Below are 25,682 nucleotides of genomic sequence, written 5' to 3'. Positions count from 1 at the left end.
CTGTCTTTCTCTCTACCTCCCTCCCTCCTCTCTCTCTAGGTATGAATAACCGCGAGGTCCTGGAGCAGGTGGAGAGAGGCTACAGGATGCCCTGTGCGGTGGGTTGTCCTGCCTCCCTCCATGAGCTGATGGTGCAGTGTTGGCGGAGAGAGGCGGACGAGAGACACACCTTTGAATACCTGCAGGGCTTCCTGGAGGACTACTTTACTGCTACTGAACCCCAGTACCAGCCTGGAGAGAACCTGTGACCACGCACACAGACACAAGTGTGTACACACACACACACAACCTATACATACTGTAAGCCTTATCTACTATATGTTGCTGTCTGTCAGGGCAGAGCAATCAAACACGAGCCAGAATTCTTCCTCTCCTCCTATCTGTGCTCGGCTGCCCAGACCAGCAGAGGAAAGGGACTGTTGTCAGTGTACTATGCCTTAATAGCTTTACTGAGTTACCATGACAACAAGGTTTTGTCTTTAGATGGAGGTTGGGGGGGGTTTAAGGTTAGGGTTAGATGGGGTTAGGGGTCAAGGTTTGTGGGGCTGTAGGGGACCAGTTTGTGCCTAAAATCTTTACTTGTGTAAGATGAAGATGGTGATGACTTCACTCCAATGCTTTTTACTCACTAAGCATCTTTCATGACGTCAAAGTGGATTTTCTTTCTGCAACTTTTCTTAAACCTGATATTGACAACCCTGGTTTTTAATTAGTTTATTTAATGCTTTTTGTATCTTAGCTAACACATGGGGTCTGTTCAGCAGGGTGCAACGTTTCAGAATATTCAGATAGACAATCATATATGTTCTATACAGTATATTTTTATCAGGTAGAATAGGCGTTTGTACCAGCTCTTCGTAAAATGTCTATGTTTTGACTATTTCACCTCTGAATCCACGCATGTTCTGTATACAGCCTTCTGCCAATGGGAGGGCCAGGCAAAGGGTCAAATGAATGCACAGAGGTCGGAGTTGGGACCGTGTGCAGGAGTGTGGGTTTTTATGATGATTTGAACTTTTCTGTTGTTTCAGATGTTTCTGTGCCTGTGGTAAAGTTATTTTCCACAATACATGTGTGTCTTGTTTTCTTAGTTTCTAGGTCTAGCCTACCAACACCATATTTCTTTACTCACAGACACATGCACACACACATTTTGACTGTCTAGTGTGGTCAGTCTACTTGAAATTGGGTCCCTCCTGTGGTAAGTCTGTCTGCTGTTTTATGTGTGAGCACCCAGCACTGTTCATTATAACCATAGGGTTATAACCGGTTATTATAAACTGGGTAGTTTGTGTCATGGATGCTGATTGGCTAAAACACCAGTACAGCAGTGTGTACATCAGACAATATACCACGGTATGATGCAAAAATCCTTGTTTACTGTTCTATTTATGTTTGTAACCAGTTTATAATAGCAATAAGACACCTCTGGGGTTTGTGGTATATGGCCAATATACCACGGCTAAGGGCTGTATCCAGGGACTCGCTTCCTGTCATGCTAAGAGCAGCCCTTATGCTGCATTCATAACCAAGTGGGAAGGTGGTAATTACCTAAATACCAGTTGGATATATTCACGTGCATTGAACTCTTTGAGAAATACCGATTGGCTAATGTACAACAAGCTGCGTCAACCATACACTAAAAGCACAGATAACATGCTTGTAAACAAATTACTGTTCAAAAACCATATATTTCCCACTAGTAATTACCAGTTCAAATGGATTTTGGATTTTTCCCAGTCGTATGTGGTAAATACCACCTTCCCACTTGGTTATGGACGAAAGGTTGCTGATTTGAATCCCGGAGCAGACGAGGTCAAAACCTGTCGCTGTGCCCTTGAGAAAGGCACTTGACCCCAATTGCTCCTGGGGCGCTGGACAATGGTGACCCTGGCCTTGATCCCACTCCTTGCAGGTGTCTCTGGGAGTTGGAATATGCAAAAAACACATCTCCATTACACACTTCTACAAGTGTGTAACAGGACAAATGTAAGCACCCCCCCTCCCCCCAAATTAGCTGTGGTATATTTAAGCGATAAGGCACGAGGGGGTGTGGTATATGGCCAATATACCACGGCTAAGGGCTGTTCTTATGCACGACGCATTGTGGAATTATAAACTGCCAATCAGCATTCAGGGCTGGAACCATACAGTTTATAATGGCCAATGTAACCCCTCGACTTAATGCTTAATTATAGAACTGACTCAAGTCAGTGTCCAACCCTCTCTCCATCTTTCTCTGACTCCTCTCGCCCACGTCTGCATTGCGTAACCCAGACAACAGTTTCTGATAACAAAAAAGAACTACACTTCCCAGACTTTTTATCCGTAGAACCGAGGACAGCTACGGGTCCCTGGATGGGACTGACAGACTGGCACATCTGGCGAGAAACGAGAGAGGCGAGATTGCAGTGTGTGAGAGAGAGACAGAGAGAGAAAGGGGGATATCGCGGAGAGATAAAAACGGAAGAAATATTTTGTTATTTTCTTCCTTTTCTCCTAGGAACGTCTGTTCCACGCCTGTCTGCCACGGGATCGTTACCGCGGGGTTTGAGGAGTGTTCGCGTTCTTGCGTGCAGAAGGGGGTATACGCCCCCCCCCGTCAATTTCCCCTTCTCTTCTTTATATTTTACCTTCCTCCGTTTCCAGTGTTCTGCTGTTGATGTAGACCAGCTTTTTTTTTTTTGAGAAACGGTTTTCTGTGGTGGAGCCCTGCACGCATACAGACAGATGCGCGCGAAGCACGGAGAGGAGACAGACAACGACGTTAACGGTAGGAATGAACGGAAAATGCTGTGCGCCAGCAGTGGCAGCTGTGATATTACCGAGAACTCAGTGATCCGCACGACGAGAGAAGAGAAGCCCCGCTGCAGCAACGAGCCTCTCCCGGTGAGTGCGCATGCAGTGTCTATCTGTGTACACAACTCATATTTGCATACCGGACAGTTCTAGCGGCGCTGCCAGATGCGCGCGGCACCGCTGCATTTTTTTATTGAAGGAATTTGTATTAACCTCGTCGGTGCCGTTATAAAGGGAATTCGTGCATTGGGTCAGTCTGCCACTATGGCTGAGGTGGGCTCCTTTCTCATTAGTGATGGTGACACACACACGAGTTAAGGCTATTGTTAAAAGGAAGCATCTCCATGCAGGGCTGATTGTGTGTATATGCTGGTTCGTTGTGAAAGCGAAGATGTCTACCATACAAACACACGTTCACACAGGACCGGATCCGTCACTGAGACTGTCTCTCAGGTAGGCTAGATTCACCGTCGGTCTCCACCTACATATAACATTCGGTACGTGCTGTGGCGCTGCTGTGGCGCGAGCTCAGGGCGCGCTCCGACAGATGTTTACCGTAATTAAAGCGCGAGAGACGTCATCCGGTTCCCCTGTAAAGCCGGGGCTATAATCCCCCGGTAACAAATTGAGCTGTACTGACGCGCTCATCCCGTATAGGCACGAACCGCCCGGTGCGTTGAATGAGTGACGCCCACATCAGCCTCGAGACACATAGCTCATGGTGGTGCATGATTATTATCCGATGGGGGAAGAGCGCCTAGGGCCCCTTGTCTGTGTTGTGACAGTGTCATTTTATTTATGGCCCTTTTTGACATGCATATCCTTTCCATGTGCACGTGTCTGTGGGATGCTGACAGATGCCGAGCAAGAGGTATTAAAGAGAGAGAGAAGTCTGTGTGTGTGTGTCAGTGCACAACATATAACAGCATAGCCCTATTGTGTACCTGTGTGTGGTGGTGGTAGTCATAGAAACGGCCTTGTATCTCAGATGATGTTATTTCTGTCCTTAACCCTATTAGCCAGGTCAGTAGTCAACACACACACACACACATTCTTTACATATCTATATAGAACATATTACTTTGAATGTTGGTCTTGGACTGCTTCATGTATTTGTTTGGCTGGAGTGTGTGTATGAGTGTATGATAGAGAGAGAGAGAGAGAGTGTGTGTGGTGCTGCAGATACACTCTGCTGATATGACAGCCACAGCTCAACCAATCATCTGTCTCCTTTCCTAGCCTATCAGCAGGCCTTGCCAGACTTCCTAGTTTCAGAAGTAGCTATGGAGATGGAACTGACAGCATGCACACTGACACACACAAACACACTTTCTAACTGAAGGTCATGACCCTCCCACTCAGAGTTGTGGTTCTTGTTATAGTCCAGCTAGTTCTAGTTCTGGTTCTAGTCCAGCTAGTTTTGGTTCTGGTTCTAGTCCAGCTAGTTTTGGTTCTGGTTCTAGTCCAGCTAGTTATGGTTCTTGTTCTAGTCCAGCTAGTTGTGGTTCTGGTTGTAGTCCAGCTAGTTTTGGTTCTGGTTCTAGTCCAGCTAGTTTTGGTTCTTGTTCTAGTCCAGCTAGTTCTAGTTCTGGTTCTAGTCCAGCTAGTTTTGGTTCTGGTTCTAGTCCAGCTAGTTTTGGGTCTGGTTCTAGTCCAGCTAGTTTTGGTTCTGGTTCTAGTCCAGCTAGTTGTGGTTCTTGTTCTAGTCCAGCTAGTTGTGGTTCTGGTTGTAGTCCAGCTAGTTTTGGTTCTGGTTCTAGTCCTGCTAGTTTTGGATTTGGTTCTAGTCCAGCTAGTTGTGGTTCTAGTCCAGCTAGTTTTGGTTCTGGTTCTAGTCTAGCTAGTTGTGGTTCTGGTCCTAGACCAGCTAGTTGTGGTTCTGATTCTAGTCTAGCTAGTTGTGGTTCTAGTTCTAGTCTAGCTAGTTGTGGTTATAGTCCAGCTAGCTGTGGTTGTGGTTGTGGTTCTAGTCCAGTTAGTTTTGGTTCTGGTTCTAGTCCAGATAGGTGTAGTTCTAGTTCTGGGTCTACTCCAGCTAGTTGTGGTTCTGGTTCTAGTCCAGCTAGTTGTAGTTTTGGTTTTGGTTCTAGTCCAGCTAGTTGTGGTTCTGATTCTGATTCTAGTCCAGCTAGTTGTGGTTATGGTTCTAGTCCAGCTAGTTGTAGTTTAGTTTTGGTTCTAGTCCAGCTAGTTGTGGTTGTGGTTCTAGTCTAGCTAGTTGTGGTTCTGGTTGTGGTTCTAGTCCAGCTAGTTGTGGTTCTGTTCTGGTTCTAGTCTAGCTAGTTGTGGTTCTGGTTCTAGTACAGCTATTTGTAGTTGTGGTTTTGGTTCTAGTTCAGCTAGTTGTGGTTCTGGTTTTAGTCTAGCTAGTTGTGGTTCTGGTTCTACCACCTTCCGGAGACACCTGAAACCCCACCTCTTTAAGGAATACCTAGGATAGGATAAAGTAATCCTTCTCACCCCCCCCCCCCCTTAAAAGATTTAGATGCACTATTGTAAAGTGGCTGATCCACTGGATGTCATAAGATGAACGCACCAATTTGTAAGTCGCTCTGGATAAGAGCGTCTGCTAAATGACTTAAATGTAAATGTAAATGTTCTGGTTCTAGTCCAGCTAGTTGTGGTTGTGGTTCTAGTCTAGCTAGTTGTGGTTCTGTTCGGGTTCTAGTCTAGCTAGTTGGGGTTCTGGTTCTAGTACAGCTATTTGTAGTTGTGGTTTTGGTTCTAGTCCAGCTAGTTGTGGTTCTGGTTTTAGTCTAGCTAGTTGTGGTTCTGGTTCTAGTCTAGCTAGTTATGGTTCTAGTTTTAGTCTAGCTAGTTGTGGTTCTGGTTCTAGTCCAGCTAGTTGTAGTTCTGTTTTTCTCTAGTCTAGCTAGTTGTGGTTCTGTGGTTCACTAGCCTAGCTAGTTGTAGTTCTGTGGTTCTCTAGTCCAGCTAGTTGTAGTTCTGTGGTTCTCTAGCCTAGCTAGTTGTAGTTCTGTGGTTCTCTAGTCTAGCTAGTTGTAGTTCTGTGGTTCTCTAGCCTAGCTAGTTGTAGTTCTGTGGATCTCTAGTCTAGCTAGTTGTGGTTCTCTAGTCTAGCTAGTTGTAGTTCTGTGATTCTCTAGCCTAGCTAGTTGTAGTTCTGTGGTTCTCTAGTCTAGCTAGTTGTAGTTCTGTGGTTCTCTAGCCTAGCTAGTTGTAGTTCTGTGGTTCTCTAGTCTAGCTAGTTGTTGTTCTGTGGTTCTCTAGTCTAGCTATTTGTAGTTATGTGGTTCTCTAGCCTAGTTAGTTGTAGTTCTGTGGTTCTCTAGTCTAGCTAGTTGTAGTTCTGTGGTTCTCTAGCCTTGCTAGTTGTAGTTCTGTGGTTCTCTAGTCTAGCTACTTGTACTGTAGTTTGCATTATTTCCCCCTGAGGCAGGTTGAGTATACTATGTTCTGGCTAAGCTCCAGACCATTGAGAAGTCCTAGGGCACATTTATGTTGCAGTATACTTTCATAACTCACCAATCTGACTATTAACATCCTTCTCTTATATTTGTGGGGTTCTCTGGGGCTGTTTCTGCTTTGTCTGTCTGTCTGTCTGTCTGTCTGTCTGTCTGTCTGTCTGTCTGTCTGTCTGTCTGTCTGTCTGTCGGTGTTTAGTCTATATAATATCAACTCCCACACAATGGTTTCCCATAGCTCTCGCTTTCTCTCTACTAATTACATTTCTCGGGCCACTCCTGGCTCTCTCCCTCTCACCCCCCCTCTCACACAGCTGGTTTGATGCTATATGACCCCTAACCTCTGATTGGAGATGGGGGGGGGGGCATGTGTATGTCTTTGTGTGTGTGTCTGAGTGAGAGGGAGGGAGGGAGAGAGGGAAAGAGGGAGAGACAGAGGAGAGAGCGGCAGAGAAAAAGAGGGATAGAAAGTGTGTGTCTACCTCACTAACAAGCTGGACAGAAATAGTTCAATTATTAAAGACGAGAAACACTTTCACCCAAACCTTCACACACACACCTTCACTCTCTCTCATACACACACCTTCACACGGACCTCTGCTCCGTCTATATCTTTCTCTCTCTCTTGACACACATGCATGCACACACACACATGCACATGCACATAGTCTCATTTGTGTATTGATTACACACACTGGAACTCAGAAAAAATATTACATTTATGTGTAGACGTGTGTTCACAAAAAGATGAAGCAGATGATCAGAAAGGTGACAGATTTTTAAATGTTTAAAATACATTCATTTGACATTCCTGTAACATTGTCGCATCATTAACACAACAGAGCTAAAGGTTCTGCTCCAGGAATCCTAATGATGATAGTTCTCCCTTTCTCTTCCCCCTCTCTCTCCCTTCCCCCCTCTCTTCCCACTGTGTTTCTCTCTCTCTTCCAACCCAGTCCTCTCTATGTCCCTCTCTTTCCCTCTTCATCCCCCCTTCTCAGCTGGAAGGTAGGGAGCTTTTTGTCCCTTGGGATTACACACTTCCCCAGAGAGAGAAAGAGAGAGACAGAGGAAAATGAGAGAGATAGAGGAGAAGGAAAGAGAGAGAAAGAAGGAGAGTGAGGGCAAGAGAGGAGAAGGAGAGAGAGAGAGATAAGGGTGGAAGACGGGGTGGGGGAAGATGGATGAATGCACTGCACACTCAGGCTCCTGGAAAGAAAGAGGGGGGCAGACACAGAGGAGGATGGGTGGAGAGAGAGAAGAGACAACAGAGATGGATTGAGAAAGCGTCTGATAGACTGACAGAGAGAAGGGCTACTCTTATCCTTTCAACAAAAGCAATCATCTGAGGGAGAGAGGGTGTGAGTTTGGTTGGAGGGGTTATTTAAGTTTCAATATGTGGGATCAGGATTTGGATGGAGATACTGTACCTTAGTGTGTGTTTGCGTGTGCGCATGTGTCTACGTGTCACATGAATATGTGTGTTTGTGTGTAGCTATGTGCGTTCTTAAGTGTGTGTGTTCTCTGGTGAGTGTGTGTGTGAGAGACAGTACCTACAGTTGGAATGTTCACGGCCATTGTTGTTCAAACAGCCAGCAGCCTTCTCCTTGGCAACCGGAGCTGCAGCAGTAACCCACGGCAACTGTGGAACAGAGGGAGGAGTCAGGAAGTCAGGCCGCAGCACAGAGCCCCCTCTCCAAAACACTGGCCTCAAGGTCTGACTGTGTGTGTGCATGTGTGCGTGTGTGTGTGTGTGTGTGCAGTGTATGTGCATGTGTGTGCGCGTGTGCACTCCTGGCTGCTCCCAGCTGCCGCTATTCGTCACATGACCGACTCAGGGGCGGCCATCAACAGAGCCAGGAAACTGCCTGGAGGAGAGAGAGAAAGAGGAGGGAGGGAGAAGAGGTGGGGGGAAGAAAAGAGGGGGCAGGCAAAGGGGAGAGCGGAGGATGGATGTGGAGGGAGGAGGGGGAGAGAGGATAGGTGGGGGAGTGTGTGAGAGAGGTTGTAGGAGAAGGAGTGGTGGTGGGGGAGCAGGGGACAGGGCTCGTACGGTTCTTGTCTTAAAATAACTAGCTACAGCATGTAGGTTCCTGTAGAAACAACATTAGAAAGAGAGAGGGGCGATTAGAAGAGAGAGAGACATAGAGAGAGAAAAGCTGAGCCAGTGTAGTCTGATGTTTGCTTCAGTTTGTCTGTGCATTAACCTCTTTTGTGTATGCAATGTGCTGTGTGTGTCTGTGAGTGTGTGTGCATATGTGTGTGTGTGTGTGTCTGTGTGTGTGTGTCTGTGAGTGTACAGTATGTGCTCTTGGCTGGAAGTAGTGTTGAACACAGACTGATGATGAAGATCATTAGGAATTTCCTGCGGCTGGGGATGAGAGAGAGAGAGAGAGGAGACAGGAGGTAGTGGAGAGAGGGGAGGGCGGTAGGGAGAGAGGGGAGGGCGGTAGGGAGAGAGGGGAGGGCGGTAGGGAGAGAGGGGAGGGCGGTAAGGGAGAGAGGGGAGGGCGGTAGGGAGAGAGAGAGGGAAGAAGAGAGAGAGGAAGACAGCAAAGGGAAGGAGGGGAGAAATATAGCAGAGGGAGAGAGGTGGAAGAGTAAGGGTAGAGAGAGAGAGAGAGAGAGAGAGAGAGCATTTAGTGAAGAAGAGGAGTGGACTGGGTATGTGTGGGGAGTAGAGGGTAAGGGACGAGAGGGGGAGTCAAATACTTCTATCTGTTCCTCAGTTACAGTCATAGTAAACTGTATTGGTGTACTATATTGTGAATGCAACTGTCCCATGAGGCTTCACATAATATATAAAGCAGACATTGTGTGATGGTTGTCTGAGGGTTCTCTTGGTTGTGTGGGAGTTGGGTTAAGGTTGTGTAGGTATTGAGGGTTTAATTAGAGGTTGTGAATGAAGGGTGAGACTTTAAGTAAGCGAACCCCCATGCCTTGTTTCTACTAGTTACCACAAAATGGTCTATATTGTACAAAATCATGAAAACAAACATTTGCTTTTTGTTCTTAATTTAAGGTTAGGGTTAGGCATACATTTAGCAGTGTGGTTAATTTTAGGGTTAAGGTCAGGTTTAAAATAACATTTTAATAAGATAAATTGTAGCTGCTGGTCATCTATGAACGTTTGAATATCTTGAAGAACGATCTGGCCTTAATGGCCATGTAGTCTTATAATCTCTACCGGGCACAGCCAGAAGAGGACAGGCCACCCCTCAGAGCCTGGTCCCTCTGTAGGTTTCTTCCTAGATTCCTGCCATTCTAGGGAGTTTTTCCTAGCCACCGTGCTCCTACATCTGCATTGCTTGCTGTTTGGGGTTTTATGCTGCGTTTCTGCATAAGCACTTTGTGACATCAGCTGATGTAAAAATTTGATTTGATTTAGCTGTGGTAACTAGCGACAACCCCCCCAAGCCTCCTAGATCTGTAGATCTATAAGGATTGGAGAAAAATTCTATGCAGCCTATCAGATGGTGAATCGGTACCATATTACTTAGAGTTTACCATATTAGAGTGGGTTTTGTGAGAGGGATTGGAGTTTTCTGGAGGATAGGGGGTTGTTGTGTGCAAAGGTCATATTGTGGTTGTGTTTGTGCTGTCTGGAGGTTGTGTATAGGTTGTTGTTAGTTGTGTATAAGTTGCGGGAGGGTTGTGTTGAGGTTATTTATGGATCGTTTAAAGGTTGCGTTTAGGTTGTTTAAAGGTTAGGGGGCGGTAGACAGGTGAGTTTCTGTGTACCTCCTGACCCACTTACCTCTCTTTCTCCCCTCTCCAATTTTCGGCACCCTTTCTCTATCCCTCTCTCCCCTTCTCCCTCTCTTTTCTGCTCGTTCCCTCCACCATCGCTTTCTTTATCTTAAACTCACTCACCCTGACTCTTTGTATCTCTTTCTCCACCCCCTCTCTCCTTCTCTGTCTAGTTCACTCGTTCTCTCTCTCTCTCTCTCTTCAGCTTGCTTACCCATCTTTATATAAACCTCACTCTTTTTCTCTCTCTCTTAACTCCTTACACCACTCTCTCCCTGCCCCTTTACTTTCCCTATCTACCCCCCTCTCTCTGCCTCTCTATTTCTCTCAATTTCAATTCATCTCTCCCTCTCCCTCAGTTTCGGCTGCTGCCTGTCTCTTAGCAACAACTGCACACCCGTTAGAACTGAGTGAGTGCTTTTCCACACACACACACACACACACACACACACACACACACACACACACACACACACACACACACACACACACACACACACACACACACACACACACACACACACACACACAGTGTCTGGATCATTGAGTGTGTCTGAAGTGTTACTGCAGTTCAATGTGACGTAGAGACAGATATTGATGTAGAGCAGGGATGGGCAACTTTGATGGGGTGGGGGCCACATAAAATCAGAACTTATCATGAGGGGCCACAGTAGCTGTGTACCCACATCCATACCCACACTTGCAGTCAGAGCTGGCCCTAGCATTTTGCTGATTACAACAAGTTTAGATAGTTGGCTGGACTAATAACTTCCCGATCTAAAAAAAGTTTGCTGACATGGGCTAATTGAGTGACTATCAGTGATAGGGGGTGGGCCGTAACAAGCTATCTGCTTATAGGGGTGGGCCGTAACAAGCTATCTGCTTATAGGGGTGGGCCGTAACAAGCTATCTGCTTATAGGGGGTGGGCCGTAACAAGCTATCTGCTTATAGGGGGTGGGCCGTAACAAGCTATCTGCTTATAGGGGTGGGCCGTAACAAGCTATCAGTGATAGGTGGTGGGCCGTAACAAGCTATCTGCTTATAGGGGGTGGGCCGTAACAAGTTATCTGCTTATAGGGGTGGGCCGTAACAAGCTATCAGTGATAGGGGGTGGGCCGTAACAAGCTATCAGTGATAGGGGTGGGCCGTAACAAGCTATCAGTGATAGGGGTGGGCCGTAACAAGCTATCAGTGATAGTGGGTGGGCCGTAACAAGCTATCTGCTTATAGGGGTGGGCCGTAACAAGCTATCTGCTTATAGGGGTGGGCCGTAACAAGCTATCAGTGATAGGGGTGGGCCGTAACAAGCTATCTGCTACAGTGATAGGGGGTGGGCCGTAACAAGCTATCTGCTACAGTGATAGGGGTGGGCCGTAACAAGCTATCTGCTACAGTGATAGGGGTGGGCTATCGTAACAAGCTATCAGTGATAGGGGTGGGCCGTAACAAGCTATCTGCTACAGTGATAGGGGGTGGGCCGTAACAAGCTATCAGTGATAGGGGGTGGTGATAGGGGTGGGCCGTAACAAGCTATCTGCTACAGTGATAGGGGTGGGCCGTAACAAGCTATCAGTGATAGGGGGTGGGCCTGTAACAAGCTATCTGCTACAGTGATAGGGGTGGGCCGTAACAAGCTATCAGTGATAGGGGTGGGCCGTAACAAGCTATCAGTGATAGGGGTGGGCCGTAACAAGCTATCTGCTACAGTGATAGGGGTGGGCCGTAACAAGCTATCTGCTACAGTGATAGGGGTGGGCCGTAACAAGCTATCTGCTACAGTGATAGGGGTGGGCCGTAACAAGCTATCTGCTACAGTGATAGGGGTGGGCGTAACAAGCTATCTGGTGATGGGTGGGCCGTAACAAGCTATCTGCTACAGTGATAGGGGGTGGGCCGTAACAAGCTATCTGCTACAGTGATAGGGGTGGGCCGTAACAAGCTATCTGCTACAGTGATAGGGGGTGGGCCGTAACAAGCTATCTGCTACAGTGATAGGGGTGGGCCGTAACAAGCTATCTGCTACAGTGATAGGGGGTGGGCCGTAACAAGCTATCTGCTACAGTGATAGGGGGTGGGCCGTAACAAGCTATCTGCTACAGTGATAGGGGTGGGCCGTAACAAGCTATCTGCTACAGTGATAGGGGTGGGCCGTAACAAGCTATCTGCTACAGTGATAGGGGTGGGCTATCTGCTAACAAGCTATCTGCTACAGTGATAGGGGTGGGCCGTAACAAACTATCTGCTACAGTGATAGGGGGTGGGCCGTAACAAGCTATCTGCTACAGTGATAGGGGTGGGCCGTAACAAGCTATCTGCTACAGTGATAGGGGTGGGCGTAACAAGCTATCTGCCGTAACAAGCTATCTGCTACAGTGATAGGGGTGGGCCGTAACAAGCTATCTGCTTATAGGGGTGGGCGTAACAAGCTATCTGCTACAGTGATAGGGGGTGGGCCGTAACAAGCTATCTGCTACAGTGATAGGGGGTGGGCCGTAACAAGCTATCTGCTTGATAGGGGTGGGCCGTAACAAGCTATCTGCTTATAGGGGTGGGCCGTAACAAGCTATCTGCTACAGTGATAGGGGTGGGCCGTAACAAGCTATCTGCTACAGTGATAGGGGTGGGCGTAACAAGCTATCTGCTACAGTGATAGGGGGTGGGCTACGTAACAAGCTATCTGCTACAGTGATAGGGGTGGGCCGTAACAAGCTATCTGCTACAGTGATAGGGGGTGCTATCTGCTACAGTGATAGGGGTGGGCCGTAACAAGCTATCTGCTACAGTGATAGGGGGTGGGCCGTAACAAGCTATCTGCTACAGTGATAGGGGTGGGCCGTAACAAGCTATCTGCTACAGTGATAGGGGTGGGCCGTAACAAACTATCTGCTACAGTGATATCTGGGGGTGGGCCGTAACAAGCTATCTGCTACAGTGATAGGGGTGGGCCGTAACAAGCTATCTGCTACAGTGATAGGGGTGGGCCGTAACAAGCTATCTGCTACAGTGATAGGGGGTGGGCTACAGTGAACAAGCTATCTGCTACAGTGATAGGGGGTGGGCCGTAACAAGCTATCTGCTACAGTGATAGGGGTGGGCCGTAACAAGCTATCTGCTTATAGGGGGTGGGCCGTAACAAGCTATCTGCTTATAGGGGGTGGGCCGTAACAAGCTATCTGCTACAGTGATAGGGGTGGGCCGTAACAAACTATCTGCTACAGTGATAGGGGTGGGCCGTAACAAACTATCTGCTACAGTGATAGGGGGTGGGCCGTAACAAGCTATCTGCTACAGTGATAGGGGGTGGGCCGTAACAAGCTATCTGCTACAGTGATAGGGGGTGGGCCGTAACAAGCTATCTGCTACAGTGATAGGGGTGGGCCGTAACAAGCTATCTGCTACAGTGATAGGGGTGGGCCGTAACAAACTATCTGCTACAGTGATAGGGGTGGGCCGTAACAAACTATCTGCTACAGTGATAGGGTGGGCCGTAACAAGCTATCTGCTACAGTGATAGAGGGTGGGCCGTAACAAGCTATCTGCTACAGTGATAGGGGTGGGCCGTAACAAACTATCTGCTACAGTGATAGGGGGTGGGCTACAGTAACAAACTATCTGCTACAGTGATAGGGGGTGGGCTACAGTGATACAAGCTATCTGCTACAGTGATAGGGGTGGGCCGTAACAAGCTATCTGCTACAGTGATAGGGGGTGTAACCGTAACAAACTATCTGCTACAGTGATAGGGGGTGGGCCGTAACAAGCTATCTGCTACAGTGATAGGGGTGGGCCAGTGAACAAGCTATCTGCTACAGTGATAGGGGGTGGGCCGTAACAAACTATCTGCTACAGTGATAGGGGGTGGGCGTAACAAACTATCTGCTACAGTGATAGGGGTGGGCCGTAACAAGCTATCTGCTACAGTGATAGGGGTGGGCCGTAACAAGCTATCTGCTACAGTGATAGGGGGTGGGCCGTAACAAACTATCTGCTACAGTGATAGGGGGTGGGCCGTAACAAACTATCTGCTACAGTGATAGGGGTGGGCCGTAACAAGCTATCTGCTACAGTGATTGGGGGTGGGCCGTAACAAGCTATCTGCTACAGTGATAGGGGGTGGGCCGTAACAAGCTATCTGCTACAGTGATAGGGGGTGGGCCGTAACAAGCTATCTGCTACAGTGATAGGGGGTGGGCCGTAACAAGCTATCTGCTACAGTGATTGGGGGTGGGCCGTAACAAGCTATCTGCTACAGTGATAGGGTGTGGGCCAGTGATACAACAAGCTATCTGCTACAGTGATAGGGTGTGGGCCGTAACAAGCTATCTGCTACAGTGATAGGGGGTGGGCCGTAACAAGCTATCTGCTACAGTGATAGGGGTGGGCCGTAACAAGCTATCTGCTACAGTGATAGGGGTGGGCCAAGTAACAAGCTAACAAGCTCTGCTACAGTGATAGGGGTGGGCCGTAACAAGCTATCTGCTACAGTGATAGGGGTGGGCTATCTGCTACAGTGATAGGGTGGGCAAGCTATCTGCTACAGTGATAGGGGGTGGGCCGTAACAAGCTATCTGCTACAGTGATTGGGTGTGGGCCGTAACAAGCTATCTGCTTTAGTTTTCGAGATGATCCATCTCTGTTGAGGGACAAGCTGGTTTTTATATATTGTGTATGTTTGTTTATTCTGAACACATTTCCATTTGTTGGCAATGTTAATTCATTCTTGCACATTTTTTAAAGATACTTTTATGTTCGCTAACCTTGACAGGCAAACGCAACCAAGTATTAAACTGTAAACCAATCAAAACTTGTGTACTATCCATGGTACAATCTCTGCTGATCATGTCGTCTGCCAATCACGTTATCGGAATCAATCCGTCTGACAAACTGCTATCAGGTAATGTATTTAAAAAAAAATTGTAATCAAACTATTTAGTCATAGATACGCGATACCATCAGTGCAAACTGTAAATTGTCTCCCATCTTAGAACACAGCAACCTTAGTAATGTAGCTAGCTTTCTAGTTAGTTAGCTAGTTACAACAAGTAGATTTGTTGCTAGCTTGCAGGAGCAGATAGCTTTATCAATAGCTAGCATGTCATTCCGAGACAAGGAGCGTTTTAGTTAGTTCCAAGTAATCATTTAAGACTACAAAAATCTATAGGACAAGTAGTGTAAATCTAATACAGTCATCAAGGCAGGACCCAGTAATTTCATTCATACTGACAAATAACAAACGCCACTTTATCCCTGTCAATAGTTGAGGTAGGATGATTGCAGAGCACCCTGCCTCAGACTGTCAGGATGTTTATTTTCTAGCTCACAAACTACATTCCTTTTCTGTGATGATTTATTTGATTCAATTCTCATCTCTCATTTTTGTCTCATATGATCTATTCAGCTCTCCGGTATCCTGCTCCCAGAGATCAACCAAGTGCTATTCACCAATCATGAGCTGATGAACTAATCTGTGAGGAGAACCATCCTACTGCAGTTTGAACTAGCCCTGCCGTCACCATTCAGACATTGGAACCACATATGTACCTGTCGTCATTGTAGAGTTGAAGAACATCAACTACAGAAATACTTGCTTTTTTGAGCATCTCAAAGACCAAACTCAATGTAGAATAAATGTAACAGTTTACAAGCAGATTATTTTACTATTGTAACATGCAGTGGGGAGAATTCTATTGTCCTCGCCAGGAGTCCAAGCTTTTGCCATAGATGATAGAGTTCTCATCTCTGGACCACACAAGCTTTAGATTGCATTCTGCTCAGGCATTTTTCTCACTCTACATCGGTCAGCTACATTGGTTACCAGGGTGGGATCCTTTCAATACGTCTATGAGGCCTGGGCACACAAATGCTTATAGAGATAAGGAGGAATACTGAAGCACGTGTTGATGACAATTCTATAGTCACCATCAGAGGTCCAGACTTTTGGCATAGATGGTAAGCTCTAATTTTTGGACCGCAACATTGTAAGATTGTGCCCTCCATGGCATTAGATATACATTGAATGGTAGGTTACACTATATTTAGATACTTCAAATACTGCCTGAGACACCTTTGCTATTTGTCCCCATACTCAGTAAGTGGTGAAACAGTATTTGTGATGTTTTCTTTGTTCGTATGCATATGCATGAAACGTAAATGATGGAAAATATGTCTCACACATAGTTGGTAGAATAATGAATTGATTGGCAAGATTTTGGCACCGTCAACTTTTAGAATGTTAGTAAGAAAGTTCATAATTTAAACCACCTAAATATACTCACATTCATTGAACATGTAGTATTTGAAACTCAAACATTCCTTTCCCAAATGCTTTTTCTATAATCCCACAGTCTCTGTATCATTCTCCATACCTTAAATTCCTATGCATCCAACATTATGCATGCCCACCATGGTATTGGGGAGCTGCTATTTGAGAATTCATCTGGTTGAGAAATCAAACTCTGGTTATGTTACTGCAGAGCACATTGTACAACTGTTATGGTATTCTATATGTATGCTATATGTGTAGGTTATGCCATACAGTATGTATTGGCTAATATGCATATGCAGCTGTCATTTTTAAACCTTGCATACATGACATGCTTTTATTTGGGTTTAAATGCAAAGTATATGATTGAATGCTTCTATAAGCCTGCAGCTAGTTACTGTCACATGGGATGACGCTGGAGAGACGATGCAGGTACGGGGAGTCAAACGTTTAATAAACAACGGACATGGAACGAGACAGGAACAGCGTCAGCAAACTAGCAATACAAACAATTAACGCAGAAGCGGGGAACAGAGCTGGGGAACTGACAAATATAAGGGAGGTAATAACAGGTGATGAGTGAGTCCAGGTGAGTCCAATATCACTGATGCGCGCGACGAGGGAAGGCAGGTGTGCGTAATGGATGACAGGAGTGCGCGCCGGGGGTGGGGGGGGGGGCAGACGTGACAGTTACTTGAAATGAGACATGACAAACATGTTAAAATAATAATGTAATTCCATTGCATAGGGATAGACAAACACAAGGTGACATGTACAGTAGCTGGCTAGGCTAGTCAAACTAACATTGTCTAGCTTTTAATAAATTGGCTAAATGGTCAATGGTGTTACCTCTTCATACGATCAAGACAATTCGTATTGCATGCTGCATATTTCAAGTGCACTCGAAAACAGATATGTATCTTACTTCAGTCTTTGGGAGATAGATCTGTAAGGCTGCGTTGAGACAATGACTTATCAAGCCCAGTTCAGTTAATCCCTACCATTGTGTCCCTAAATCATCATAACGCTTCAGCAAATGTACATTATACCAGGGGCATTGGTAGACACAATGTAAGTAACCTAATTTATGTCCCTCTAACTGCTATTATATGCAGCAATCATGTGTCTATGAACCAGGTTTATGCTGTTAGCACTGAGGTGGTGTGTCCTATTAGGAAGTCCACTGTGTGTAGCTCACCCTGCACTAACATAAAAAACTCTGCTAAACTTTACAGTAAAGCAATGAAAACAGGCAAGCATCCCAGAAAAGTGCTGAAAATAGCCCACGTTAACATAAACTCAGCAAAAAAAGAAATGTCCTCTCACTGTCAACTGCGTTTATTTTCAGCAAACTTAACATGTGTAAATATTTATATGAACATACCAAGATTCAATAACTGAGACATAAACTGAACAAGTTCCACAGACTATCAGAAATTGAATAATGTACCCCCGAATAAAGGGGGTCAAAATCTAAAGTAACAGTCAGTATCTGGTATGGCCACCAGCTGAATTAAGTACTGCAGTGCATCTCCTCTTCATGGACTACACCAGATTTTCCCGTTCTTGCTGTGAGATGTTACTCCACTCTTCCACCAAGGCACCTGCAAGTTCCCGGACATTTCTGGGGAGAATTGCCCTATACCTCACCCTCTGATCCAACAGGTCCCAGACATGCTCAATGGGATTAAGGTCCGGGCTCTTCGCTGGCCATGGCAGAACACTGACATTCCTGTCTTGCAGGATATCACGCACAGAACGAGCAGTATGGCTGGTGGCATTGTCATGCTGGAGGGTCATGTCAGGATGAGCCTGCAGGAAGAGTACCACATGAGGGAGGAGGATGTCTTCCCTGTAACGCACAGCGTTGAGATTGCCTGTAATGACATCAAGCTCAGTCCGATGATGCTGTGACACAACGCCCCAGACCATGACGGACCCTCCACCTCCAAATCAATCCCGCTCCAGAGTACAGGCCTCGGTGTAACGCTCATCTTGCACATTTTGCCAGTCCTGTCTTGTCCAGTGACGGTGGGTTTGTGCCCATAGGTGACGTTGTTGCCGGTGATGTCTGGTGAGGACCTGCCTTACAACAGGCCTACAAGCCCTCAGTCCAGCCTCTCTCAGCCTATTGCGGACAGTCTGAGCACTGATGGAGGGATTGTGCGTTCCTGGTGTAACTCGGGCAGTTGTTGTTACCATCCTGTACTTGTCCCGCAGGTGTGATGTTCGGATGTACCGATCCTGTGCAGGTGTTGTTACACGTGGTCTGCCACTGCGAGGACGATCAGCTGTCTGTCCCGTGTCCCTGTAGCGCTGTCTTAGGCGTCTCACTGTATGGACATTGCAATTTATTGCCCTGGCCACATCTGCAGTTCTCATGCCTCCTTGCAGCATGCCTAAGGCACATTCACACAGATGAGAAGGGACCCTGGGCAGTTGAATGGCCTTATTAGTGTCCTAAGTTTTCATAACTGTGACCTTAATTACCTACGGTCTGTAAGCTGTTAGTTTCTTAACGACCGTTCCATAGGTGCATGTTCATGAATGTTTATGGTTCATTGAACAAGTATGGGAAACAGTGTTTAAACCCTTTTACAATGAAGACCTGTGAAGTTATTTGGATTTTCACAAATGATCTTTGAATGACAGGGTCCTGAAAAAGGGACGTTTCTTTTTTGCTGAGTTTATGTAGCTTAAGAAACAAGATTCAGGAAACTTGTAAAGAACAGATGACATTCATATTCAGACTATCTCTGAAACTTAGTTAGACCATTCCTTTGATGATACAGTGGAAGCAATACAAGGTTTTAACATTTAAAGAAAATACAGAAATGCCAGTGGTGGAGGTGTTGCTGTTTATATTCAGAACCACATTCCTATAAAGATTAGAGAGGATCTCATGTTAAATGCTGTTGAAGTAATATGGCTACAGGTTCATTTGCCTCACCTATAGCCCATTGGAAGCTGCTATAGACCACCAAGTGCTAACAGTCAGTATCTGGATAACATGTGTGAAATGCTTAATAATGTATGTGATATCAACAGAGAGGTATATTTTCTGGGTGATTTAAATATTGACTGGCTTTCATCAAGCTGCCCCCTCACGAAAAAGCTTCAAACTGTAACCAGTGCCTGCAACCTTGTTCAGGTTATCAGTCAACCTATCAGGGTGTTTACAAACAGCACAGGAATGAAATCATCAACATGTATTGATCACATCTTTACTAATTCTGCAGATGTAGTGATCACAGTATAGTAGCCATATCTAGGAAAACCAAAGTTCCAAAGGCTGGGCCTAATATAGTGTATAAGAGGTCGTACAATACTTTTTGTAGTGATTCCTATGTTGTTGATGTAATGAATATTTGTTGGTCTGTGCTTTGTAATGAGGAGCAAACAGACATTGCAATTGACACATTTATGAAATTGCTTATCCCAGTTAGTAATAAGCATGCACCCTGTAAGGGATTTCCTCCTCTTCTTCCGAAGAGGAGAGGCGAGAAGGATCGGAGGACCAATATGCGGCGTGGTAAGTGCCCATGGTTCTTTTAATAAGAAATACTTCACATGAACACGACTGAAATACAAAAACAATAAACGTGGAACGAACGAAACCCAAAACAGTACCGTGTGGTGAAAAACACAGACACGGAAACAAACACCCACAAACAAACAGTGAAACCCAGGCTACCTAAGTATGATTCTCAATCAGAGACAACTAATGACACCTGCCTCTGATTGAGAACCATACTAGGCCGAATCATAGAAATCCCAAAATCATAGAAAAACAAACACAGACTGCCCACCCCAACTCACGCCCTGACCATACTAAATAATGACAAAACAAAGGAAATAAAGGTCAGAACGTGACACACCCATTAAGAAAATTACTGTAAAAACTGTTAAATCCCTGTGGATTGATGAGGAATTTAACATTTGTATGGTTGAGAGGGATGAGGTAAAAGGAATGGAAAATAAGTCTGGTTGCACAACCGATTGGCAAACGTACTGCAAATTGAGAAATCATGTGACTTAGCTGAATAAAAAGAAGAAGAAACTACACTATTAAACAAAGATAAATGACATAAAGAATGGTAGTAAAAAGCTTTGGACCAATTTAAATGAAATGTTGGGCAAAAAGGCAAACTCAGCTCCATCATTCATTGAATCAGAAGCCCACTGATATTGACAACTACTTTAATGATTTTTTCATTGGCAAGATTATAAAATTTAGACATGACATGCCAGAAACAATTACATCCAAGTATATGTGACCAAATTATGAAAGACAAGAATTTTAATTTTGAATTCCGTAAAATTAATGTGGAAGGGGTAAAAAAAAAAGATAGTTGTTTATCAACAATGACAAGCCACCGGGGTCTGACAATTTGGATGGAAAATTACTGAGGATAATAGGAGATGATATTGCCACTCCTATTTGCCATATCGTCTTAGGTAGCAGATTTCCTTTTGCCCTCATGCCTGGGGGGAAGAAAAAGTCATTCTGCTACCTAAGAATAGTAAATTCCCCTTTACTGGCTCAAATAGCAGATCAATCAGCCTGTTACCAACCCTTAGTAAAGTTTTGGGAAAAATGGTGTTTGACCAGATACAATGCTATTTTACAGAAAAATAATTGACAACAGACTTTCAGCACACTTATAGGGAAGGACATTCAACAAGCACAGCACTTACACAAATTACTGATGTTTGGCTAAGAGAAATTGATGGGGCTGTTTTGTTAGACTTCAGTGCTGCTTTTGACATTATTGATCATAGTCTGCTGCTTCAAAAACGTATGTGTTAAGGCTTTACACCCCCTGCTATATTGTGGATAAAGAGTTAACTGTCTAACAGTGTTCTTTAATGGAAGCCTCTCCAACATAATCCAGGTAGAATCAGGAATTCCCCAGGGCAGCTGTCTAGGCCCCTTACTTTTTTCAATCTTTACAAACGACATGCCACTGGCATGAGTAAAGCCAGTGTGTCTATGTCTATAGTGTGTCTATGTATGCGGATGACTCAAGACTATACTCGTCTGCTACCACAGCAACTGAAATGACTGCAACACTTAACAAAGAGCAGCAGTTAGTTTCAGAATGGGTAGCAAGGAATAAGTTAGTCCTCATTCACTAAACCCTAAACCTCAACTAAATCTTGTAATAAATAATGTGGAAATTGAGCATGTTGAGGTGACTAAACTGCTTGGAGTAACCCTGGATTGTAAACGGTCGTGGTCAAAACATATTGATGCAACAGTAGCTAAGATGGGGATCAGTCTGTCCATAATAAAGTGCTGCTCCACCTTCTTAATAAATCTTCTTCAGAATCAGTGGGTCCCCTGCGGGACGGTTGATTGGTTCCAAGTTTAGCAGTTCGGCCAATTTGCCTAAGCAGACAGAATGTTGATATACTTTTTATGAGAAAATGTGCAAGAATTGATGGTGCCAACAAATGTTATAGTCGTCATAAAAATGTTTTACTGTCATATACAAAAAATCTGCTCCTCCCTCGCCGGGGATCGAACAACTTCACATTTTTCGGCTTTGGCCCACCACCTGCAGTATGACTGACATCAGAGAATAACTGCTGGTGCCCAACCAAATTTCGAATTTGCACCTTGTATATTTTACTACTGTAATTCTCAACATTAAGTTGAGACCCGACTAAGTTTTATTGATCTGCAGGCCTACAAAAGGGGGGCGTGGCCCACGGGCCACCAGTTGCCCCTCCCTGATGTAGAGGGATTAGATATGTATGCGTGTCTATGTATGCGGATGACTCAAGACTATACTCGTCTGCTACCACAGCAACTGAAATGACTGCAACACTTAACAAAGAGCAGCAGTTAGTTTCAGAATGGGTGGCAAGGAATAAGGTAGTCCTCATTCACTAAACCCTAAACCTCAACTAAATCTTGTAATAAACAATGTGGAAATTGAGCATGTTGAGGTGACTAAACTGCTTGGAGTAACCCTGGATTGTAAACGGTCGTGGTCAAAACATATTGATACAACAGTAGCTAAGATGGGGATCAGTCTGTCCATAATAAAGTGCTGCTCCACCTTCTTAATAAATCTTCTTCAAAATCAGTGGGTCCCCTGCGGGACGGTTGAGCTAACGTAGGCTAATGCGATTAGCATGAGGTTGTAAGTAACAAGAACATTTCCCAAGACATAAACATATTTGATATTGGCAGAAAGGTTAAATTCTTGTTAATCTAACTGCACTGTCCAATTTACAGTAGTTATTACAGTGAAATAATACCATGCTATTGTTTAAGGAGATTGCACAGTTTTGAACATGAAAAGTTATTAACAAACAAATTAGGCTCATTTGATGCAATCTTGATATATTTTTTTTACAGAAATGCAATGGTTCATTGGATCAGTCTAAAACTTTGCACACACACTGCTGCCATCTAATGACCAAAATCTAAATTGCACCTGGGCTGGAATAATACATTGTGGCCTTTGTCTTGTATTTCAAAGATGATGGTGCAAAAAAATTATTGGGTTTTCCTTTGTATTATCTTATATCAGATCTAATGTGTTATATTCTCCTACATTCCTTTCACATTTCCACAAACTTCAAAGTGTTTCCTTTCAAATGATACCAAGAATATGCATGTCCTTGCTTCAGGCTCTGAGCTAGAGGCAGTTAGATTTGGGTATGTCATTTTAGGTAAAAATGGGGAAAAAGAGGCGGATCCTTAAGTGGTTTTTAAAAGCTCTATTAACAAGGCAGGTCCTACAGGCTCTAGTTTTGTCGCACCTGGACTCATGTTCAGTCGTGTGGTGAGGTGCCACAAATTGCAATTGGCTCAGAACAGCACAACATGTCTGACCCTTGGAGGTACACAGAGAGCAAACATTAATAATATGCATGTCAATCTCTCCTGGCTCAAAGTAGAGGAGACATTGACTTCATCACTATGTGTATTTGTAAGTGGTATTGACATGTTGAAAGCACAAGCTGTCTGGTTAAATAACTAGCACACAGCTCAGACACCCATGCATACCCCACAAGACATGCCACCAGAGGTTTCTTCACAGTCCCCAAGTCCAGAACAGACTGGACTACATAGAGCCATGACTACATGGAACTCTATTCCACATCAGGTAACTGATGCAAGGAGTAGAATCAGATTTTAAAAAACATAAAAATACACCTTACGAAACAGCAGGGACTGTGAAGCAACACAAACATAGGCACAGACACATGCATACACACACAATAAAATATGCACTATACACACACGTACACATGGACTTTGTGTTGAAGATACAGTTGAAGTCGGAAGTTTACATACACTTAGGTTGGAGTCATTAAAACTAGTTTTTCAACCACTCCACAAATTTCTTGTTAACAAACTATAGTTTTGGCAAGTCGGTTAGGACATCTACTTTGTGCATGACACAAGTCATTTTTCCAACAATTGTTTACAGACATATTTTCACTTATAATTCACTGTATCACAATTCCAGTGGGACAGAAGTTTACGTACACTAAGTTGACTGTGCCTTTAAACAGCTTGGAAAATTCCAGAAAATTATGTCATGGCTTTAGAAGCTTCTGATAGGCTAATTGACATCATTTGAGTCAATTGGAGGTTTACCTGTGGATGTATTTTAAGGCCTACCTTTAAACTCAGTGCCTCTTTGCTTGACATCATGGGAAAATCAAAATAAATCAGCCAAGACCTCATAAAAGAATTGTAGACCTCCATAAGTCTGGTTCATCCTTGGGAGCAATTTCCAAATGCCTGAAGGTTCCACGTTCATCTGCAACAACAATAGTACGCAAGTATAAACACCATGGGACCATGCAGCCATCATACCGCTCAGGAAGAAGACGCGTTCTGTCTCCTAGAGATGAACATACTTTGGTGCGAAAAGTGCAAATCAATCCCAGAACAACAGCAAAGGACCTTGTGAAAATGCTGGAGGAAACAGGTACAAAGGTATCTATATCCACAGTAAAACGAGTCCTATATCGACATAACCTGAAAGGCCGCTCAGCAAGGAAGAAGCCACTGCTCCAAAACCGCCATAAAAAAGCCAGACTACGGTTTGCAACTGCACATGGGGACAAAGATCGTACTTTTTTGAGAAATGTCCTCTGGTCTGATGAAACAAAAATAGAACTGTTCGGCCATAATGACCATTGTTATTTTTGGCGGAAAAAGGGTGAGACTTGCAAGCCGAAGAACACCATCCCAACTGTGAAGCACGGGGGTGGCAGCATTATGTTGTGGGGGTGCTTTGCTGCAGGAGGGACTGGTGCACTTCACAAAATAGATGGCATCATGAGGTAGGAAAAAGATGTGGATATATTGAAGTAACATCTCAAGACATCAGTCAGGAAGATAAAGCTTGGTCGCAAATCGGTCTTCCAAATGGACAATGACCCAAATCAAATTCAAATTTTATTTTATTTGTCACATACACATGGTTAGCAGATGTTAATGCGAGTGTAGCGAAATGCTTGTGCTTCTAGTTCCGACAATGCAGTGATAACCAACAAGTAATCTAACTAACAATTCTAAAACTACTGTCTTATACACAGTGTAAGAAGATAAAGAATATGTACATAAGGATATATGAGTGAGTGATGGTACAGAGCAGCAAACAGTAGATGGTATCGAGTACAGTATATACATATGAGATGAGTATGTAGACAAAGTAAACAAAGTGGCATAGTTAAAGTGGCTAGTGATACATGTATTACATAAGGATGCAGTCGATGATGTAGAGTACAGTATATACGTATGCATATGAGATGAATAATGTAGGGTAAGTAACATTATATAAGGTAGCATTGTTTAAAGTGGCTAGTGATATATTTACATCATTTCCCATCAATTCCCATTATTAAAGTGGCTGGAGTTGGGTCAGTGTCAATGACAGTGTGTTGGCAGCAGCCACTCAATGGTGGCTGTTTAACAGTCTGATAGCCTTGAGATAGAAGCTGTTTTTCAGTCTCTCAGTCCCAGCTTTGATGCACCTGTACTGACCTCGCCTTCTGGATGATAGCGGGGTGAACAGGCAGTGGTTCGGGTGGTTGATGTCCTTGATGATCTTTATGGCCTTCCTGTAACATCGGGTGGTGTAGGTGTCCTGGAGGGCAGGTAGTTTGCCCCCGGTGATGCGTTGTGCAGACCTCACTACCCTCTGGAGAGCCTTACGGTTGAGGGCGGAGCAGTTGCCGTACCAGGCGGTGATACAGCCCGCCAGGATGCTCTCGATTGTGCATCTGTAGAAGTTTGTGAGTGCTTTTGGTGACAAGCCGAATTTCTTCAGCCTCCTGAGGTTGAAGAGGCGCTGCTGCGCCTTCTTCACGACGCTGTCAGTGTGAGTGGACCAATTCAGTTTGTCTGTGATGTGTATGCCGAGGAACTTAAAACTTGCTACCCTCTCCACTACTGTTCCATCGATGTGGA

The 25,682-nt window shown here is 44.8% G+C and overlaps 2 protein-coding genes across 4 annotated transcripts in view; both read left to right on the top strand.

Moving 5' to 3' along the window:
• yrk (Yes-related kinase) overlaps nucleotides 1-1,069 on the top strand; it is a 29,088-nt gene extending 28,019 nt beyond the window's left edge. For both annotated transcript variants that reach the window (XM_029658579.2, XM_029658580.2), the window contains exon 13: nucleotides 40-1,069. In XM_029658579.2, coding sequence (XP_029514439.1) covers nucleotides 40-248 — 209 coding nt within the window. In that variant the 3' untranslated portion in view covers nucleotides 249-1,069. The remainder of the gene's footprint in view (nucleotides 1-39) is intronic.
• A 1,529-nt stretch (nucleotides 1,070-2,598) lies between these two features.
• The window catches only part of ahdc1 (AT hook, DNA binding motif, containing 1), a 44,054-nt gene continuing 20,970 nt past the window's right edge, over nucleotides 2,599-25,682 (top strand). For both annotated transcript variants that reach the window (XM_065017837.1, XM_029658930.2), the window contains exon 1: nucleotides 2,599-2,889. The gene's annotated coding sequence lies outside the window, so the exon portion shown is untranslated. The remainder of the gene's footprint in view (nucleotides 2,890-25,682) is intronic.

Source organism: Oncorhynchus nerka, linkage group LG4 (assembly GCF_034236695.1).
Source record: "Oncorhynchus nerka isolate Pitt River linkage group LG4, Oner_Uvic_2.0, whole genome shotgun sequence".
Classification (NCBI taxonomy): domain Eukaryota; kingdom Metazoa; phylum Chordata; class Actinopteri; order Salmoniformes; family Salmonidae; genus Oncorhynchus; species Oncorhynchus nerka.
The sequence above is the reverse complement of the archived record's forward strand: the minus strand, read 5'-3'. Positions and strand labels throughout refer to the sequence as shown.